Genomic DNA, 17,257 nt, shown 5'->3' with positions numbered 1-17,257 from the left:
GAGCAGCAGACGTTAGCAGCAGTATAAGTACGACAGTGTTGGTGAAAACGAACCGTTCCTCGGACACGTCCAGTTCCTGACCGTCCTTCATCCACATCACCTGGATGTTTGGCTCCGTGACCTCACATTCAAAAATCGCCTTTTTCTTCTCTGTGATCTTTATGTCCTTGATTTTCTTGGTGAATTCAATCACTCGAGCTGAAAACAGCGAAAACATTTACCTCAGAATGTTGACATAAAACACAGGCTGGATTTCAGACATCGTACTTAATCAGTTCAAGATCAACTTCTGTTTTGTGTTATTTTTGATATTTCCACATTCTTCAGATCATGAAACATTCTGACGTTACCTTCCACAAACAGATTTGCGGCGGAGGCAGCCGAGCCGGCCACAAACTGGTACTCTCCTCCGTCTCCGAAGTGAACGTTTTTGATGGAGAGCGAGTGCGTGAGCTGCCGGCTGCGGACCTGACATCTGTCCGACGACTTGACCTCCACGCCGTTCTTCAGCCATTTGTAGGTGATGCCCTCGTAGTTGACGGTGACCTCGAAGGTGATGGTGTCTCTCTCCTGAGCGTTCAGGTCCTTCAACATGGATGTGATCATGACGGCTGGAGAAGAACAAACACGTTGGTTCGGACACAAAATGTTCTTCTTATACTTCAGATAACATTTTATTTCATTTTTAAATTGTTTTTAAATTAGAAAAGAGTAAAGTTCACATTATCCCTACATACAAAACATTACAATCTGTCACGTATTCAAACATTTATGTGCTTTATCAAATTATGTATATACACGTCTTTTTCATGAAAGGTTTCCACGTTATTGTCTAAGGGCTGGATTTGATCTGAACATGTTCTCACGGCTGACGGTGAGCGTGGCGGAGACTCGATCGTTGCCACAGATGAAGGTGTACTCTGCAGAGTCGTCCCTGCTGGTGTTCATGATCTTCAGCTGGTGAAGTTTCCCTTGAACCACGATCCTGAACTTCTCGCTCATCTCGATCTCCACACCGTCCTTCAGCCACGTGGACGGGACGTTGAAGTGAGAAACCTCACACTCGAACGTGGCCACCTGAGTCTCTGGCACCTCCACGCTCTTCATGGGTTTGGTGACTTTCAGAGCTGCAGCAACAAATCCAGCAATTGTTATGGTTATATAGTAAATTGGTCATTTTAAAACTTTATAATTTTACTCTCTCGATCATCATTTGTAAAATTAATTTGTCAAACCACCATTTTTTTTACAACAAATAAAAAATCTGGAAGGTTTCATGGTGTAGAAGTAACGTGAAACGTGACGTACCCTCCACGGTGAGCGTGGCGCTGCACTGCAGGTGTCCGACCACAGCGCTGTACTCTCCTGCGTCGCTGGGGTTGACGTTCTGCACAATCAGTTTGTGAGCTTTCCTCTCCGACAGAACTTTACACTTGTTGCTCGACTTCAGCTCCACCCCTTTGAACATCCACCTGACGGGGATGTTGTCATGTGACAGGCTCATCTCAAAGGAGGCGGTGCCGTCCAACAATGATGTCACGTCCTTCATCTTCTTAACAATCTTGATCGCTGCAGAAACAAGTCGCAGACAAAAGGCATTCAAAGTTAAAATACGAAAATGCAAAACATTTGAAGCTAATGATATTTGATAGTGTCAATATAATAATGTGCAATGTAATCTGTCAATATATAAAATGTACAAAATGTAAGCACAGGACAGAGCTAGAAGGGTTTGAAGGGTATTTTAAAAAGTATATACATTATGGCAGCAGGGTGTTAAAAAGAATTAAGGGGACTTCCCAGTTGTCATGTTTTATTTCAACATAATTTACCCTTCATGGGAAAATGAGTTGAAAGTGCTGATTTGGGACATAAGAAACATTTAAGTATCAAAATGAGTTAATTTAAAAATCACTTTACCTGCAAATACAATAACTTATATCAATATTTCTTACATCTGTCCATTAATAGTTCATATTTTCTTTCTTCTTTAACAATATTGCAAATATAATATCATAAATAATTCGTTACCAATCAAAGACAAATATGAACGACGCATTTGAACTTTTCCAGTTCAGTGATACTCACTCTCCACGCCGAGCCTGGCGTTGGCGGACAGTTTTCCCAGTTTAAAGGAATAAACGCACTCGTCCTGTGAGCTGCAGTTCTTCACCCTCAGGGTGTGGACCACGCCGTCTGACGTGATCTCGTGCTTGTCGCTGCTCTGCAGCTCCACGCCGTTCTTGATCCACTGGGATCCCTTCACGTCTGTGTGGGTGAGCTCCAGCGTGAACACCGCCTCCTGGGTTTCTGTCACCGTCTGGTTTCTGAGAGTTTTCTTGATCTTTACCGCTAACAGACGGAATACAACCAGATAAAAACTATAAAGAATATAAAGAATATAGTGATGATACAATTGAAGTTGTGCAGTGAGGTTTGTTCTGGTGCAATTTCCTCAATGGTTCATTAAAATTACGAGGGTTTATCCTGAAGGGAGCAGGAATGAAAGAAGGTGAGTTAAGTTTTAATATTATTAACCACTAATCAAAATAAGTCATAAACTAAAAATTTGTTACAAAAATGTGACTGGTCTTTTGCCTTTTAGAAGAATAAACCAACGATAAATCCCCGTTAGCTTCATGCTAACAGTTACATTTCTCAACTTGAAACACGACCAAATGAGATAACATGAAGAAGAAGCGGCCACTCACCCTCCACCCTGAGGTTGGCAGTGGTTTTGGAGTTGGACACCTGGTAGGTGTACTCCCCGACGTCCTGCGGTCTGGTAATGACGATGATGAGGCGCCTGATGGCTCCTTTCACCTCGCTCACCACATTCTCATTGAAGTCCACAGGTTTACCCTCCTTCAGCCACTTCCCCTCAGCGTTGGCGTTGGCGACTTCACACTCAAACTCAGCTGTCTGAGACTCCGCCACTGTCACGTCCTGAAGTGGTCGTGTGATGGCACCACCTGGTGGCAGAACAAGAAAGCAGATTACTTTATGATTCTGAGGCAGCAGGGTGGCTGATGATGCGTCACCAGTAATTGAGTGAATAAGGTCGTGACGTCCTCTGGTTGAGACGTACCTGAGACAGAGAGCTTGGCACTGGACGTCTTTTCACCAGCGTGGAACGTGTACTGGCCCTCCTCGTCTTTCATGGCATCGATGACAGTCAGAGAGTGAGCGTTGCCCTTGGAGTCCATCTTGTGTTTGGGTCCAGATTTGAGCTGCTGGTTCCTGAACATCCAGACTGGGTCGATGCCAGGGTGAGATACTTCAACTTTAAAGGTGACGTTCTGGGACTCAGAGCAGACTTTGTCCTCCATGTGCTTCACAATCTGAACCTCTGTAATAACAGCAACATGGTTGGTACAGGACGGTGGAAATTCAACTATGACCAGAGGAAAATAAAATCACTCTTACGTTCGACAGTTAGGTTGCAGCTGGTGTCAACTTTGCCGACCACCAGTTTGTAGTGTCCTTGATCAGAGGCGTAGCTCCTGCTGAAGACCAGACGCTGCTTGGCTCCCTTGGCCACGATCTGGATTCTGTCGCTAGCAGTCAGCAGTTTGTCGTTGTGGAACCATTTGACTGAGCTAATATCTTGAGCAGAGATCTTGGCCTCCAAAACAGCTTTGGTGCCCTCAATGGAGGACACGTCCTTCAGAGGCACCACAATGTCAATGGCTGTGATCAGAGACGAAACATTATGATTAGAGACGTTCAAAGAGATGATTACAATTGGATATAACTTCTCAAACCAATTCTGACTCGTACTTTGGACACTGAGTTTGCCTGAGGTGGAGATGTCTTGGGCAGGAACCAAGAAAGAGTAGGAGGCAGCATCTTCTCTGCTGACGTTCTCCATCAGCAGCTTGTGAACCAGTTTGTCGATCACAATGTGGATGCGGTCCGAAGCAGAAATGGCCTGGCCGTTCTTCATCCAGGTTCCCTCAACATTCTCCTGGGAGAACCTCACCTCCAGCTGAGCGATGTCACCCTCACAGACTGTGAGGTCGGTCAATGGCTGCATCAGGGTTACTGGGCGCACTGGTGGTGGAGACACATCATTACAGTCACGTTATACAACCATTACAAATCACTAAAACACAACAGGCAAAATGTAAAATGGCCACAGTGCAGCTGATGACGAGGGAAAAGACAGAGGTTGGGTTGAACTTCTCTTACATTTCATCTTCAGTGAGGCACTGGTCCTCAGATCTCCACATACGAAGGTGTATTTTCCCTGGTCCTCTCTTCTGACATCCTTGACAGACAAGGTGTGTCTCCCTCGGCGGGAAGACATTATGTATTTACTGCCGGAAGAGATCTCCTTGTCTTTGAAGAACCAGCTGCCTTCAGCGTCCTCACGAGAAAGCTCAACCTCAAACTCTCCAGCGTAGGTCTCTGGTACCTCAATGTTCTCCAAGTGTTTGATGAGCTCCAGGGCAGCGCCTGGATCAAAAACAACATCAAGAGCTATTATCTACCAAACTACCCAAATAAGAGCAGGTAAGACGGGAGATGGGAAGAGGTTACCTTCAACATTGAGTCTTGCACTCGTCCTGATGTTCTCATCTTCTATATTCACACAAGCGTATTCGGCATCATCCTTCATTTCAACCATCAGCACAGACAGGAAGTGAGCCTTTCTGTCCGAGTGCATTCTGTATTTGTCTCCGGAGAAGATCTCCATGTTGTTCTTAAGCCACTTGACTTTAACAAAAGGCTCATTGGTTTCACACTCGAAGGTGACTATCGTGTCCTTCTCATTGGCACTGGTGTCTGTCAGGTTTTGGGTAAAGTTAATCGCCACTTTGGCTGTAAAGAGAAAAAATAAGATATGGTTGAAATCAAATAAAGAAAATGACAAAGTTATGGAAGAAGTATCAAGTGGTATAATTACCTTGCACAAGCAGAAACGCATGGCTTGAAGATTCCCCAGCAACATTCATGGCTTTAACCATGACGCTGGCAGAATCCTCCACTGTGACGTCTCTCACCACCAGTTCACACACATGATCCTCAGGCCAGTACCAGTAAACACGGTCTGACTTTTCCAGCTGAACACCGTTCTTGAACCACTGGCACTCAGGTTCTGGTCTGCCCACGACTCTGAGTCGGAAACGAACCTCATCCATTGGAGCAACGGTCTTGCTGGCGATGCGTTCCAGGATCCTGGGAGCCTCCATGCTAGGGGAGAGCTGGACCCTCTCTGGTTTGATTGTGGGGATGGTGACTGTGCCCTGTTCCTCCAGCCTCTTCCTCTCAGCCTCCTCCTTCTCTTTCAAGCGATGAAGCAAGTCATCCTTGGTCTTCTTCAGTAGATCCTCATAAGACTCGTCTCTCCTACGAGACTTAAACTCCACAGCAGAGATGGACTCGTAGAAACCTTCCTCTGTCCTACGCTTGAACTTAGTTTTCAGTTCATCGGATTCCTCTGAGGTTTTCTCGTGGGTGATTCTCTGTGTCCTACGGAGCTTAACAACTTCCCTGTCCTGTGCAGCGTCAGCAGGTTGGTCAACCTTCATGACGTCAAATCCAATTCTTCCAGGTTCATGTGCAGCCTCGGCAGTCCTCTGTTCCGGAGCACGACGCAGGACAGATCTAAAGTCCTCTTTCTGTTGGACTTCCAGCTTCACTGTGTGCTCAGTTGTTCCCAAAGGATTGTCTGCCACCACCCTGACCTCTCCTGAGTCATAGGACTTGATGTCAACAATCTCCAAATAGTAAATACCATCATAACAAAGTCTGTATCGCTTGCTTTTGCGGATAAGTTGTCCATTGAGGTACCAGTTAACTTTGGGTGCTGGATAACCGGTCACCCTGCAACGGAATCGAGCAATGTCGCCTTCAAGCACTCTGGCTGGTTCGGGAACGAGAACAATTTCAGGTTTGGACTTTTCATATTCGTCGTCAGCACTAACTCCATAGGGTCCTCCCTGATGAGCTTGGCGCTCCATCTCATCCATTCTGAAAGCTCCCTTCCTGCCTTCAGGAAGCTGACTTTCCTCAACAAGACCCTTCTCATCCTTGACAATCAGGGTGGCCGAGGTCTGGTCGACTCCGAACTTGTTTGTGGCTCTGCAAGTGACGACACCACTGTCTCTAGCGTAAGCAGCTTCATAGTCAAGGCTGCAGTAGCCAAACTCATTGACCATGCGTAACCTGTTAGCAGCAGCCAGGGGTTTGCCATCGTGCAGCCACTCCACTACCATGATGGGGTCACCAATAGGGGTCAGTCTGCACTCAAAATGAGCAGGACCGAAACGCTTCATTCTGATAGAGGTCAGCTTTTTCTTGAACAGTGGTTTCTGCTGCTTCTCTTTGTCGTAAAGGTCGCCCTCCTCCCACTGCTCTTGACCATATCGCAGATGAAGGGGCTCCAACTCCGGAGGAGCAATGTCCTTAGCCTTGTACGTTCCTTTGGTAATAATGAGCTTCCTCTCAGCTTGAGGGGCAGTGAAGTCCACCTCCACATTGACTCTGCAGCGAGTGGTGTCTCTACCAGCCTTGTTGATGGCTGTCGCGGTGTACCAGGCGCTGTCTGTGCCTGAAGCAGATGGGATCTGGAATTTGGCCTCTCCTTTAGTACCATCGATCCTGAAATACATAATCATTCAAATATATTGATCAGGACATTTATTCACTACTCCACAGTTTTACAAAGCAGTTTTAACATATTAGAAAATCATTCACAGCTAAAATTGAAGATACATACTTGATATGTGGGTGCTTGTGTGGTGAGATGATGTCACTGTTTTTCAGCCAGACAATATCAGGCAGAGGGTTTCCCATGGCTCTAACAGCCAGCTCCACCAGAGTGCCCTGTTTGACTGTGATGTTCTTCAGCTTGTCGACAAACTGAGGGCGAGCTAGACTTTCTCGAGCTGTGGATGGTGAAATAAGACACAGAACAGTATGTATTAAGACATACTTCCTTCAAAGCTGAAAGAATGTCATCTGATCCGGATGATAGATTCCGTGAAGCAGACTTACCGTCAACAGTCAGATTTACAGAAACAGAAGTTCGTCCAGCTCTGTTCTGAGCGATGACTGTCCATTCTCCAGAATCTTGTGGCATGGCAGGGACAATGATCAGGGACTGGATACCGTCTTCTTTGACAACGATCTTGTGGGTGTAGTCATTAACCACTTGTTGTCCTGTGGAAAATATAAATGGTTTTACAAAAGGCAGAAGTAACAGATAAAGGTGCATTTCTGGAATATGTTAAATATGTTTTACTCACCATTGTGGAACCAGTAGGTGTCGGGCATGGGCCTGCCAACAACCTTCAAGTCAAATCTGGCAGTTTGTCCCTCAGAGCATTTTATTGAGGACGGTTTGAGAACAAACACAGGTTTGTAGAGTCTTTCCAGTTGAGCCTCATCTGTCTCATCGAGACGGCGGGCGGGAGAACGGCTGGGAGAGCGACCAGGTGAGCGGCTCATAGAGCGAGGAGAGGTGGACCTGAGAAAGAGTTTTCAGTTTGAAATGTGTTGACAGGAGTCTGATTTATAGTGAATGTGTATTACTGGAGCCAGGAGTAACTTATACATACTTAAATAACGTTTTTAATCAGTTTGTATTTTGGTGTCCACCACCTCCTGTGGAAAAGATCTGGCTCTTTAGCTGCTAATGCTCCAGCTAAAAGGTTAAGACTTACCTGATCCTCTGCATTGCCGGCTGTGGTGTGTATCTCTGAGGTGTTACAGCTCCGGACGGCTCCACATAGAGTTTCCCAGAGCTGACGGCATTTCCCTTCATGTTGGTGGCGAAGGCGGTGTACACGCCCTCATCCTCAGGCAGCACCACTGGCAGGCGCAGGCTGGCTCGCCCATCCTGAAGAACCTCCATCTGGTAACGGCCCCCAGGCCTGATGCGCTGGCCGTCTTTGTACCAAACGATCTGGAAAAAGACAAAGGATCATTTTATATACCATCAAAACTTCTGTGGTTATTTATCAGGTACCATGTAGGTTTTTAAGCTTTTGTTAGTAAAATCATCATCTTTAAACATAAAGAAATCCCACTTGCCCCCAGTTGAGAGGAGCCTTCGAGGCATGGCCACTATGTGCAAGTCATTTTCTCAGTGAGCGTAGCATTAAATGAGATTAAGTATAAATTATATGTCGTCTAAAATCATCTAAAAATGTAAATGTTGAACAGTCAGTGGAGGAAGCCTGCAGCAACATTAGCAAAGTAACTAAAAGTGGGAGCCACAAAGGCAGAAAACTGTGAATATTAGACAATGATAACATTGCTCGTGGTTGGCAACATATTCTACTCCGCACCTTTGGCAGTGGTGTTCCAGCCATCTTGCAGTGGAAAGTGACGCCCATTGCCTCCACGATTCTGTAGTTTTTGACCGGCGTGTCGAAGGCCGGCAGCATTGCTTCCTCCTCTTCCACAGTCACCGTCAGCTCTCCATCCTCCGTCACCAGCTCACTGTAGGTGATCCTCATGATACGCAATTCAATCTCGTGAATAATCCTCTCTTCAAAGGCTGAAACGAGGAATTCCTGCAGAAAAATGTTTCACATTAAATACAAGCTGGGGAGACACTTCTCTTGTTATCACAGAACTCTGAAGGTTTAGAGAGAACGTACTGTTTCTGAGACGAAGCTCATGGGGGTTGTCACTCTCCTCTGTTCCATCTCGTATTGACTCACGACCACAGAGGGCTCCTGGACCACTGTCGTTCTCACTTCAGTTTTATATGTCACGTCAAGCTGCTTCATATAAGCGTCATATTCCTCTGTAAACATAGATGAAAAAAACACTGAGCCCCTGGTCCAACAAAGATTCTGTTAATTCAAATTAATTTTTCAGGAAATCAAAAATCCCTGCATGGAGAAAAAGAGGATGCTGATACCTTCCTCCAGCAGAGTGGCGGAGGCTGAGGCTTCTCCATGAGTATTCTTGGCAAAGATGGAGTATTCTCCAGCATCATCAGCAAAGGTCATGGAGATCTCCAGTCTGCATGCTCCAGTCTCCTTCTTGTAGGCGACTTTGTATCTGATGGGAAAAATCAAAACAACAGTTGTGATCAGGAAACATCAGAGAGAAGAAATCCTGAAATCTGACATTTCGGTGGATTTGATTTGTCTGTCATTGCTCTGTCACGTGACCAAACGTGAACCATGAGCTGGACTTTGGTGCTGAAGCCAGGTTCTGAAAGGTTTCCGTGACGTGTCTGCACAGAAGCTCTGTACCTGTATCCAGTGGTGAGCGGCACGCCGCTCTTCTTCCAGATGATGTGAGGTTTGGGGTTTCCTCCGACTTGACATTCGAAGACGACGCTTCCTCCCTCCACCAGCTTCTGAACGCTGGGTTTCTTGATGAAGAAGGGAGCAGCAGACTCTCCTGTCGTCACCTCTGCCACCATCTGTTCCTTTGTCTCTACGGCAACACTGACGAGAAGAAACAGCTCCATCACAATCTGCACCTGTGGAAACTCAACAGGAATATTACTGTGATCTTTTTATATATGTAGATATGATTTATACTCACATTTTCTCTTGTGTGACGTCGATTTCAGACACAGCCGTCTCCTCTCTACTCTCGATTTCTTCTGACACTAAAACAGAGAGTAAATGTTGATAACTTTATAAAACCTGAAGTTAACCTCCAAAATGAAAATTGATAATCAATTCAGACTTGAATCTATCTCGGTCAAAACCACGTCTGTTTATATTTTAGTGCATTACTTTCATGTGGTGACCTTTTGTACACATAAGAATCAACAGGTTTTAGTCACACATGTTGATCAATGGGCTACAACATGCAAACATGCAAATTAAAAAATTGTGTTCCTGCCGCGCTTTAAACACTGACGCAGTTTATACATATTTTTCAGTTTTCTAAATCCAGGTTTCACCAGCAGGTTACGTTTATTGATTGATTCATAACATTTTAATCTTATAGAATAATTCAGGAGAAACTGATAAAGTGATTCAGAGTCACATCATCACACCATCACAGATATTAATGACATTTTTCAAGATGATTTGGTCACATGAGAAACACAAAGACCAACATTTCATGTTTCTCCAATCTAAGTAAGAGATATGAGCTGACAAAGTTTGAAGTTGTCCGGGGGTCGTTGTTACCTTGGACGAGCAGGTAGCAGGAGGTGCTGACTGTTCCCGCCTCGCTGGTGGCGGTGCAGGTGAAGCGGCCGCTGTCTTCAGCGAACGCCTCGCGGATCACCAGCCGGGCGAATCCACTCTCGTAGCTGATCTGGAAATCGATGGAGCTCTCGATCTTGTAGTCCTCTCTGAACCACATGATGGCAGGAGCAGGCTGACCGCTGATCTGACACTCCAGGGTCAAGGACTCGCCCTCGGTCACGGTCACATTCTTCAGGCCCTGAACACAGACAGCGACACCTCAGACAAGTACTCGGATAGTTCATTTCAGTCAAAGCACAAAAGGAAAATGTAATTAACATATAAAGTAGAGTGATGGTTTTATCAGGTGGTCATTTAAAATGTTACAGACGCATCACTTTCAGCATCAATAACATAAAAAAAAAAAAAATATTTTACAGAATTAACAATGCAGAAAAGATTTGTTTATATTTTACCTTTTTTATTAATAGTTATTTATAGTAAAGTTTAAGGTTTAACTCATACCGACAACTTACAATATCAGCTGATATACAGTATCAAAATGTTTTACTCCCTAATGTCGGTGTCGGCCCCAAAAATCCATATCAGTCAGGATCTGATGAAAAGTTTATTTGATCAGATCATTAATCCTGAGTCATCAACGCTTCAGCCGTATTTTTACAGTTGGAGCTGATTTGAATTACTTATTGTAACAAGCACAAAAATATAGTTCAGTGAAAAGTACAATATTTCCCGCTGTAATGTAGTAGAAGTAGAAAATTGAAATACTCAAGTACAAGGGCCTCAAATTCTACTATAAATATACTTTCCACCACTGGAAACTAATTTTCTTCATTGTTGTATAAAACGTAGTGATCCCAATGCAGAGATATTGATCTGATCAGTCTCTTATGGGATGGTAGTGAATAAAGTCAACTGTGACCTGATGATGGCGCTAGAAGGAAAGTCAAAGAATCTCAATAGGGTTCATCGCTGTTGGATGACACCACGCTGATTGACAGTAGTTTTATTTTGCAGGAAGGAGACAGGAAGTGGACAGGAAGTGGACAGGAAGTGGACAGCGAAGCGTACTTACAGCAACAAGAGCCGGAGGGACGACGGGCTCCTGAGCTCTGGTGGGCACCGCAGCCGCCTCCTGAGGACAAACAACAACACGAGTCAGACGTCATGAAACCAGGCAGCGTTCGTCAGCGGAGACATTCTGTGAATATGAAGGGGGGGGGGGGGGGGGGGTTAAAACCCTGCTGAGGATGGAGGGGTCAACAGGTGAAGACAGGAAGAAGAGGAAAAGGATTCTTCATGAGGGCAGCGTGTGATTGGCTGGTGAGGGGAGGGGGGGCGCAGGTGACAGTCCACACTGGGTTAAAATGGAGGAAGTGAAGGGGGGATGACATCATAGGGGGCGACAGACCAACCTGAGGCTCCCATTCCTCAAACTCCTCCTCGCCGACTGCGTAAGCCCCGCCCACCTCAACCTGACTGTGAAATCGGATGTCTTTGAACGGCGGGGGGAGGGGCTCCGGTGCCACTCGCACCTCCACCTTCCTGCGAGACGGACTGGGAGACTTGACGGGCTTGATGATGTGTCTGGGGGGGGTGTGGGAGGATAACTCCTTCTGCAGCGTGGCGATGGCAGAGCCGGCGATGGACACCTGACCGAGTCAACGACAACAGCATCAACCATCGTCACAAACAAACTGATGTTCACGAGGAAACGTGAGGAATCATGTTGAGTTAGTCGCAGCAGGGTCGTCGACACACGTCTGGAGACTGGAAGGCCACGCCCTCCTGACACGCCCCCTTCTACACCGTTATGACAGTAAAATTATAAATGTGACGTCTGATGTTTTCAAATTCCTTTAACTAATCTATACTGTTTCATATCTTATACAATCCTTTTAAATTCGGTTTATATTGTGTATATCTATTTTGATATTTCCTATAATTTATAATGCATCTTTATCACTTTCCAGGCGTTTCTGGTTTTACTTGTTATCTGTTAGCTGCTGTAACACGACACAGAGTCAGACTCTAACTAGACATTAAAGTTACAATCCTCTGAATCAGTAACTTCAGGATGGAGAGAAGTTGAATTAACAATCGGTTGTTGTTTGACCTTCCTGTTCTTCCAGAGTGGATGTTTGTGACACTGCTGTGACTCGGCGGGAGAAACACGATGAGAGGTTTTAGGATGAGGTGAAGTTGTGAGGAGCATCAAACCCGTGTGTGTGTGTTAAGGATGAAATGGAGGTTTCTGGAAGGCGGCGGTGGGCGGGCCAGCGGCGCCGCTCCTTACCTCAGGGCTCTGTTCAGGTTTGGGGACAGAAACTTTAGAAACTGTGAAATGAGGAACTGGGGACAGGGACACACCGGTGTCCACGAGGGGGGAGAGTTCTGTTGTTCTCTGAATCTAGAGCAACAACAGAGTTCATTGATCGGTTAAAGAGCTGAGACTCTGATCAGTATTTATATCAGATATCATGACAACAGTTAACTGCTCGGACCTGTGACACCTGGACCTGCTCTGACGTCACAGTGACAGGTGGCGGTGGCGCTGCTTCAGCAGCCGCTGTTTTCACTATGACTATTTGTTTCTCTGCAACCGCCTGTTGCTTCGTCTTCACCTCGACTGCCTCCTCCTCCTCCTCCTCCTCCTCCTCTTCAGCCCGACCGCCCTCGGCATGCACAGGCTGGCGGACACGAGCGAGGTCAACGGCGGCCACCACCGTGGCCACCGCCCCAGCTTTTATCCCTCCCTCAGCCTGAGGACACATCAAGCAGCACATAGATCTCAGGACATCCATGGACAGCGATGAGACACTCGAACAAAGAAACCCAGTGATTATTGAAGAAACAATCAGCAGCTCTGTCGCCATGACAACAGGCATCACAACATCAGAGAAGAAACAGATGTTCAGTGACAGCAGCTGTTTTCTGATGAGGAAAACTGAAAAATTATCAAATGTCTCCTTTAAGGTGAAAAACAAAAGACCAGTTGTGTCAAACCTGCAGTGAAGCTTAAATATACGTTCAGCAGTTCTCATTATTCGTGCTGCTTCCAACAGACTCCAGCGCTCTCACCTCTCTGGTGGCGGTGACCTGCTGCTCCCAGTGTTTCTCCATGTGCAGCTGGGTGGCGCTGCTGACACTGCTCTTAGTGCTCATACTGCTCATACTGCTCATACTGGTCATACTGGTCATACTGGCGTAGGCAGCCTCAGACACATAGCCTCCTTGTTTCCAGGGAGGCAGGACCTCTGCAGCGGTGGCCAACTAAGAGAAGAGGCACAAAAAGTTAGTCAGTGTATGTCTCTGTCCAAGCAGCAGGGGGAGCTATCGTTCCTGTCAGGTGACATCAAACCACCGCAGAAGAAGAGATGACAGGAAGAAGAAGCACCAGTCAAAACGACAGAGGGTAAAAACAGCTTCATGAAACAGGATCTGATGTTTTTAACGTGTTCAAATTTAGATTTTACCTCAATAGGCGTAAACAGTTTTAAATTTTTTATAATTTTTATTTGGAGAGGACAGAGAGAAAGCTGTGAAGGGGGGCCGACAGAGTGGGGGAAGACATGCAGCACAGGGCCGCGGGTCGGAATCGAACCCGGGCCGCTCCAGATGAGGCGTAGCCGCTCTACCAGGTGAGCTCGAAGCTTAAACATTTGACCCTTAAGATTCAAGCGGACTTTGAAAGAAGACGGCGACAGAAGTGACGTCATTATTAGTTTGAGGAGGATTTGTTGGGACCCTGATGTTTCACATGATTAAAGCTCTCACCTGTTTCCTGGTCATTAAGGGCGACTTGACGGGTCTGATGGGGGAGACCGACAGTCGGGTCGAGGGAGACATGGATCTGCAGACAACACAAAGACAGTTTGTAAAACCTGGTCTCTTTCTTCACCACATCAGCATGTGTCTGACTCCACAGTCGTACCTGACAGCTGTGGGCGTCGGCCCCTTCACGTGTCTGACTGGTGAAGGCGACTGCTGACGTCCTCCGGTCACCTTGGAAACAAGGGACGGCGGGGACCTGGAGGTCGGTTTCGGGGGAACCCGTGGGGGGGTTTTGTGAGCCAAATGCTGAGTCATCATTCCTCCTTCAACGTGCATCTCCATGGCGGTGGCCTGGAAACTCGCCTCCATCTTCTGAGGAGGAACATACACAGACATGCATTTTATATTATATATAAACATTTCTGAAATAGTTTTTTGTGTTTTTAGCAAAGATTCTTCACACTGCGTTTGATTCTGACATAAAAATAAAATTCACATAGAGTAGACTTCAATATTTTATATATCACATTAATAATAAACTAAAGAGAATAAAAATCTGTGATAGAAAGTCCAGACCTGTGGTAACTTTACATGAGAATCAGGTTTTACTGAAAAATCTTTTCCACCAACAGGAAACTGCTTCTGGTTTGATTTGAAACCGAGAGTTTTCACCTAAATGAATTGGTTCAGGTTGTAAAGTGAAACTGTGGCGACATCAGTGTCATGTCAGGTTGTGAAGAGAGACCTGATTGAAATGGTTCCTCTCAGACCTGTTGGTTCACTGAGTATCACCGAGGTTCTAAAAATCCTGATGAAACCAGTTCATCAGCCAGAATTCACGTGGTGGAAAACAGATCAATGTTGTGGAAGCTGTTGGTCGTGGTTGTATTTGTTCTGTCTCACCCTCTGCACTCTGGTCTGGGAACTGGTCTGGGAAGTCGCCATCTGAGATGTGGACACAATCATCTTGGTTTTCTTTGTCGGTACAGCTTCTTCACCTGCAGGACACACACACACAGGTTCAGGCTGATCTGGATCCAAAACCAACATTACTCTCAGACACATTTAAAAAAGATTGAAAGCTGAGGTCCTCACCCTGAACCAGCAGCTCAGCAGTGGATGTGGCCCGTCCGCTGCTGTTAGTGGCGGTCACAGAATACGTCCCAGAATCCTCTGGGAAGGCCTCAGCTATGAGCAGACTGTACAGGTCTCCCTCCTGGAGGATCCTGAAGTCGGCAGAGCTCTGGATCTCTGCTCCCTCCCTGTAGAACTTCACCACAGGTGGTGGAATACCTGTGACTCGGATGTCCAGCCTCACCTGGCTGCCCTGTCTCACTGTGGAGCTCTGCAGTCTCTGAAGGAAGTTCGGAGGCGCCGTCTCCGCTGAAAATACAACATATGTCTCGTCAGCCGGGTTTTAATGAGCTTATGCTGTTACGAGAAAAAACTATTTATTTCAGTGTCCTGGAGTTCCAAGATTTAAAAGAGGAGAAATATGTGTTTATTTTACCAAGAGAAAATCGATAATTATACTGCACTTAAAATCAGCATAGAAACATGTTGAATCTAAATTAAGTCTTTAAAGTAACAAACGTCACTGGTTTTTAACGCCTGCACTCGAAAACTAAAAGATTTTCATTTTACAATCTAAGAAAAGATTCCCACTTTATTTTCCCTTGTCAGGTCATTTCAGCTTCACTTAAATTAAGGTTTGCTTGACTTTCATGATGCTCCTCACACACCAGGACTGAAAGATGCAAACGTGAGAATAAAGATACACCAGTAACAGTCTGGTTTGACCTCCGACCTGAAGCTGGTTTATTATCATCTCATTGACATTTTAAATCAGGACTTGGTCACGAGATTCTCGCTGGTTCAGCTTCTTCATCACTTAATAATCCAGAGACTCCTCTTAAGGAAAGTTATGCTGCAGCAGCTGCATCTAGTTTTATCACTGGATAAAGTAACAGACTTCAACCAGCAGCTGACAGCAGCTAAAATTAGACTGAGACCCACAAAGACTGTTTCCAGACACAACTTTTACTACATGTGACCAGGAGTTAAACTACCTGAGGTCTCACCTGTAACCAGGAGTTAAACTACCTGAGATCTCACCTGTAACCAGGAGTTAAACTACCTGAGGTCTCACCTGTAACCAGGAGTTAAACTACCTGAGGTCTCACCTGTAACCAGGAGTTTAAAGGTCTCACCTGTGACCAGGAGTTAAACTACCTGAGGTCTCACCTGTAACCAGGAGTTAAACTACCTGAGGTCTCACCTGTGACCAGGAGTTAAACTACCTGAGGTCTCACCTGTGACCAGGAGTTAAACTACCTGAGGTCTCACCTGTAACCAGGAGTTAAACTACCTGAGGTCTCACCTGTGACCAGGAGTTAAACTACCTGAGGTCTCACCTGTGACCAGGAGTTAAACTACCTGAGGTCTCACCTGTAACCAGGAGTTAAACTACCTGAGGTCTCACCTGTGACCAGGAGTTAAACTACCTGAGGTCTCACCTGTAACCAGGAGTTAAACTACCTGAGGTCTCACCTGCAACCAGGAGTTAAACTACCTGAGGTCTCACCTGTGACCAGGAGTTAAACTACCTGAGGTCTCACCTGTAACCAGGAGTTTAAAGGTCTCACCTGTAACCAGGAGTTAAACTACCTGAGGTCTCACCTGTGACCAGGAGTTAAACTACCTGAGGTCTCACCTGTAACCAGGAGTTAAACTACCTGAGGTCTCACCTGTGACCAGGAGTTAAACTACCTGAGGTCTCACTTGTGACCAGGAGTTAAACTACCTGAGGTCTCACCTGTAACCAGGAGTTAAACTACCTGAGGTCTCACCTGTAACCAGGAGTTAAACTACCTGAGGTCTCACTTGTGACCAGGAGTTAAACTACCTGAGGTCTCACCTGTAACCAGGAGTTAAACTACCTGAGGTCTCACTTGTGACCAGGAGTTAAACTACCTGAGGTCTCACTTGTGACCAGGAGTTAAACTACCTGAGGTCTCACCTGTAACCAGGAGTTAAACTACCTGAGGTCTCACCTGTAACCAGGAGTTAAACTACCTGAGGTCTCACCTGTAACCAGGAGTTAAACTACCTGAGGTCTCACTTGTGACCAGGAGTTAAACTACCTGAGGTCTCACCTGTAACCAGGAGTTAAACTACCTGAGGTCTCACCTGTGACCAGGAGTTAAACTACCTGAGGTCTCACCTGTGACCAGGAGTTTAAAGGTCTCACCTGTAACCAGGAGTTAAACTACCTGAGGTCTCACCTGTAACCAGGAGTTAAACTACCTGAGGTCTCACTTGTGACCAGGAGTTAAACTACCTGAGGT

The 17,257-nt window shown here is 45.9% G+C and overlaps 1 protein-coding gene across 6 annotated transcripts in view; it reads right to left on the bottom strand.

Moving 5' to 3' along the window:
* ttn.2 (titin, tandem duplicate 2) overlaps window positions 1–17,257 on the bottom strand; it is a 186,791-nt gene that overhangs the window by 162,564 nt on the left and 6,970 nt on the right. For all 6 annotated transcript variants that reach the window (XM_034573338.1, XM_034573339.1, XM_034573341.1 and 3 more), the window contains exons 4-34: window positions 15,006–15,293; window positions 14,814–14,908; window positions 14,071–14,282; window positions 13,914–13,989; window positions 13,218–13,409; window positions 12,641–12,898; window positions 12,433–12,546; window positions 11,552–11,788; window positions 11,212–11,271; window positions 10,116–10,374; window positions 9,517–9,583; window positions 9,219–9,416; window positions 8,879–9,021; window positions 8,613–8,761; window positions 8,298–8,525; window positions 7,671–7,912; window positions 7,254–7,474; window positions 7,003–7,167; window positions 6,725–6,893; window positions 4,910–6,606; window positions 4,543–4,824; window positions 4,192–4,458; window positions 3,781–4,053; window positions 3,427–3,690; window positions 3,089–3,349; window positions 2,712–2,972; window positions 2,089–2,352; window positions 1,309–1,569; window positions 867–1,127; window positions 351–611; window positions 54–198 (exon numbers count right to left, since the gene is read on the bottom strand). In XM_034573338.1, the coding sequence (XP_034429229.1) occupies window positions 54–198; window positions 351–611; window positions 867–1,127; window positions 1,309–1,569; window positions 2,089–2,352; window positions 2,712–2,972; window positions 3,089–3,349; window positions 3,427–3,690; window positions 3,781–4,053; window positions 4,192–4,458; window positions 4,543–4,824; window positions 4,910–6,606; window positions 6,725–6,893; window positions 7,003–7,167; window positions 7,254–7,474; window positions 7,671–7,912; window positions 8,298–8,525; window positions 8,613–8,761; window positions 8,879–9,021; window positions 9,219–9,416; window positions 9,517–9,583; window positions 10,116–10,374; window positions 11,212–11,271; window positions 11,552–11,788; window positions 12,433–12,546; window positions 12,641–12,898; window positions 13,218–13,409; window positions 13,914–13,989; window positions 14,071–14,282; window positions 14,814–14,908; window positions 15,006–15,293 (7,870 nt within the window). The remainder of the gene's footprint in view (window positions 1–53; window positions 199–350; window positions 612–866; window positions 1,128–1,308; window positions 1,570–2,088; window positions 2,353–2,711; window positions 2,973–3,088; window positions 3,350–3,426; window positions 3,691–3,780; window positions 4,054–4,191; window positions 4,459–4,542; window positions 4,825–4,909; window positions 6,607–6,724; window positions 6,894–7,002; window positions 7,168–7,253; window positions 7,475–7,670; window positions 7,913–8,297; window positions 8,526–8,612; window positions 8,762–8,878; window positions 9,022–9,218; window positions 9,417–9,516; window positions 9,584–10,115; window positions 10,375–11,211; window positions 11,272–11,551; window positions 11,789–12,432; window positions 12,547–12,640; window positions 12,899–13,217; window positions 13,410–13,913; window positions 13,990–14,070; window positions 14,283–14,813; window positions 14,909–15,005; window positions 15,294–17,257) is intronic.

Source organism: Hippoglossus hippoglossus, chromosome 21 (genome assembly GCF_009819705.1).
Source record: "Hippoglossus hippoglossus isolate fHipHip1 chromosome 21, fHipHip1.pri, whole genome shotgun sequence".
Classification (NCBI taxonomy): Eukaryota; Metazoa; Chordata; class Actinopteri; order Pleuronectiformes; family Pleuronectidae; genus Hippoglossus; species Hippoglossus hippoglossus.
This window is presented reverse-complemented; position numbering and strand designations above follow the sequence as displayed.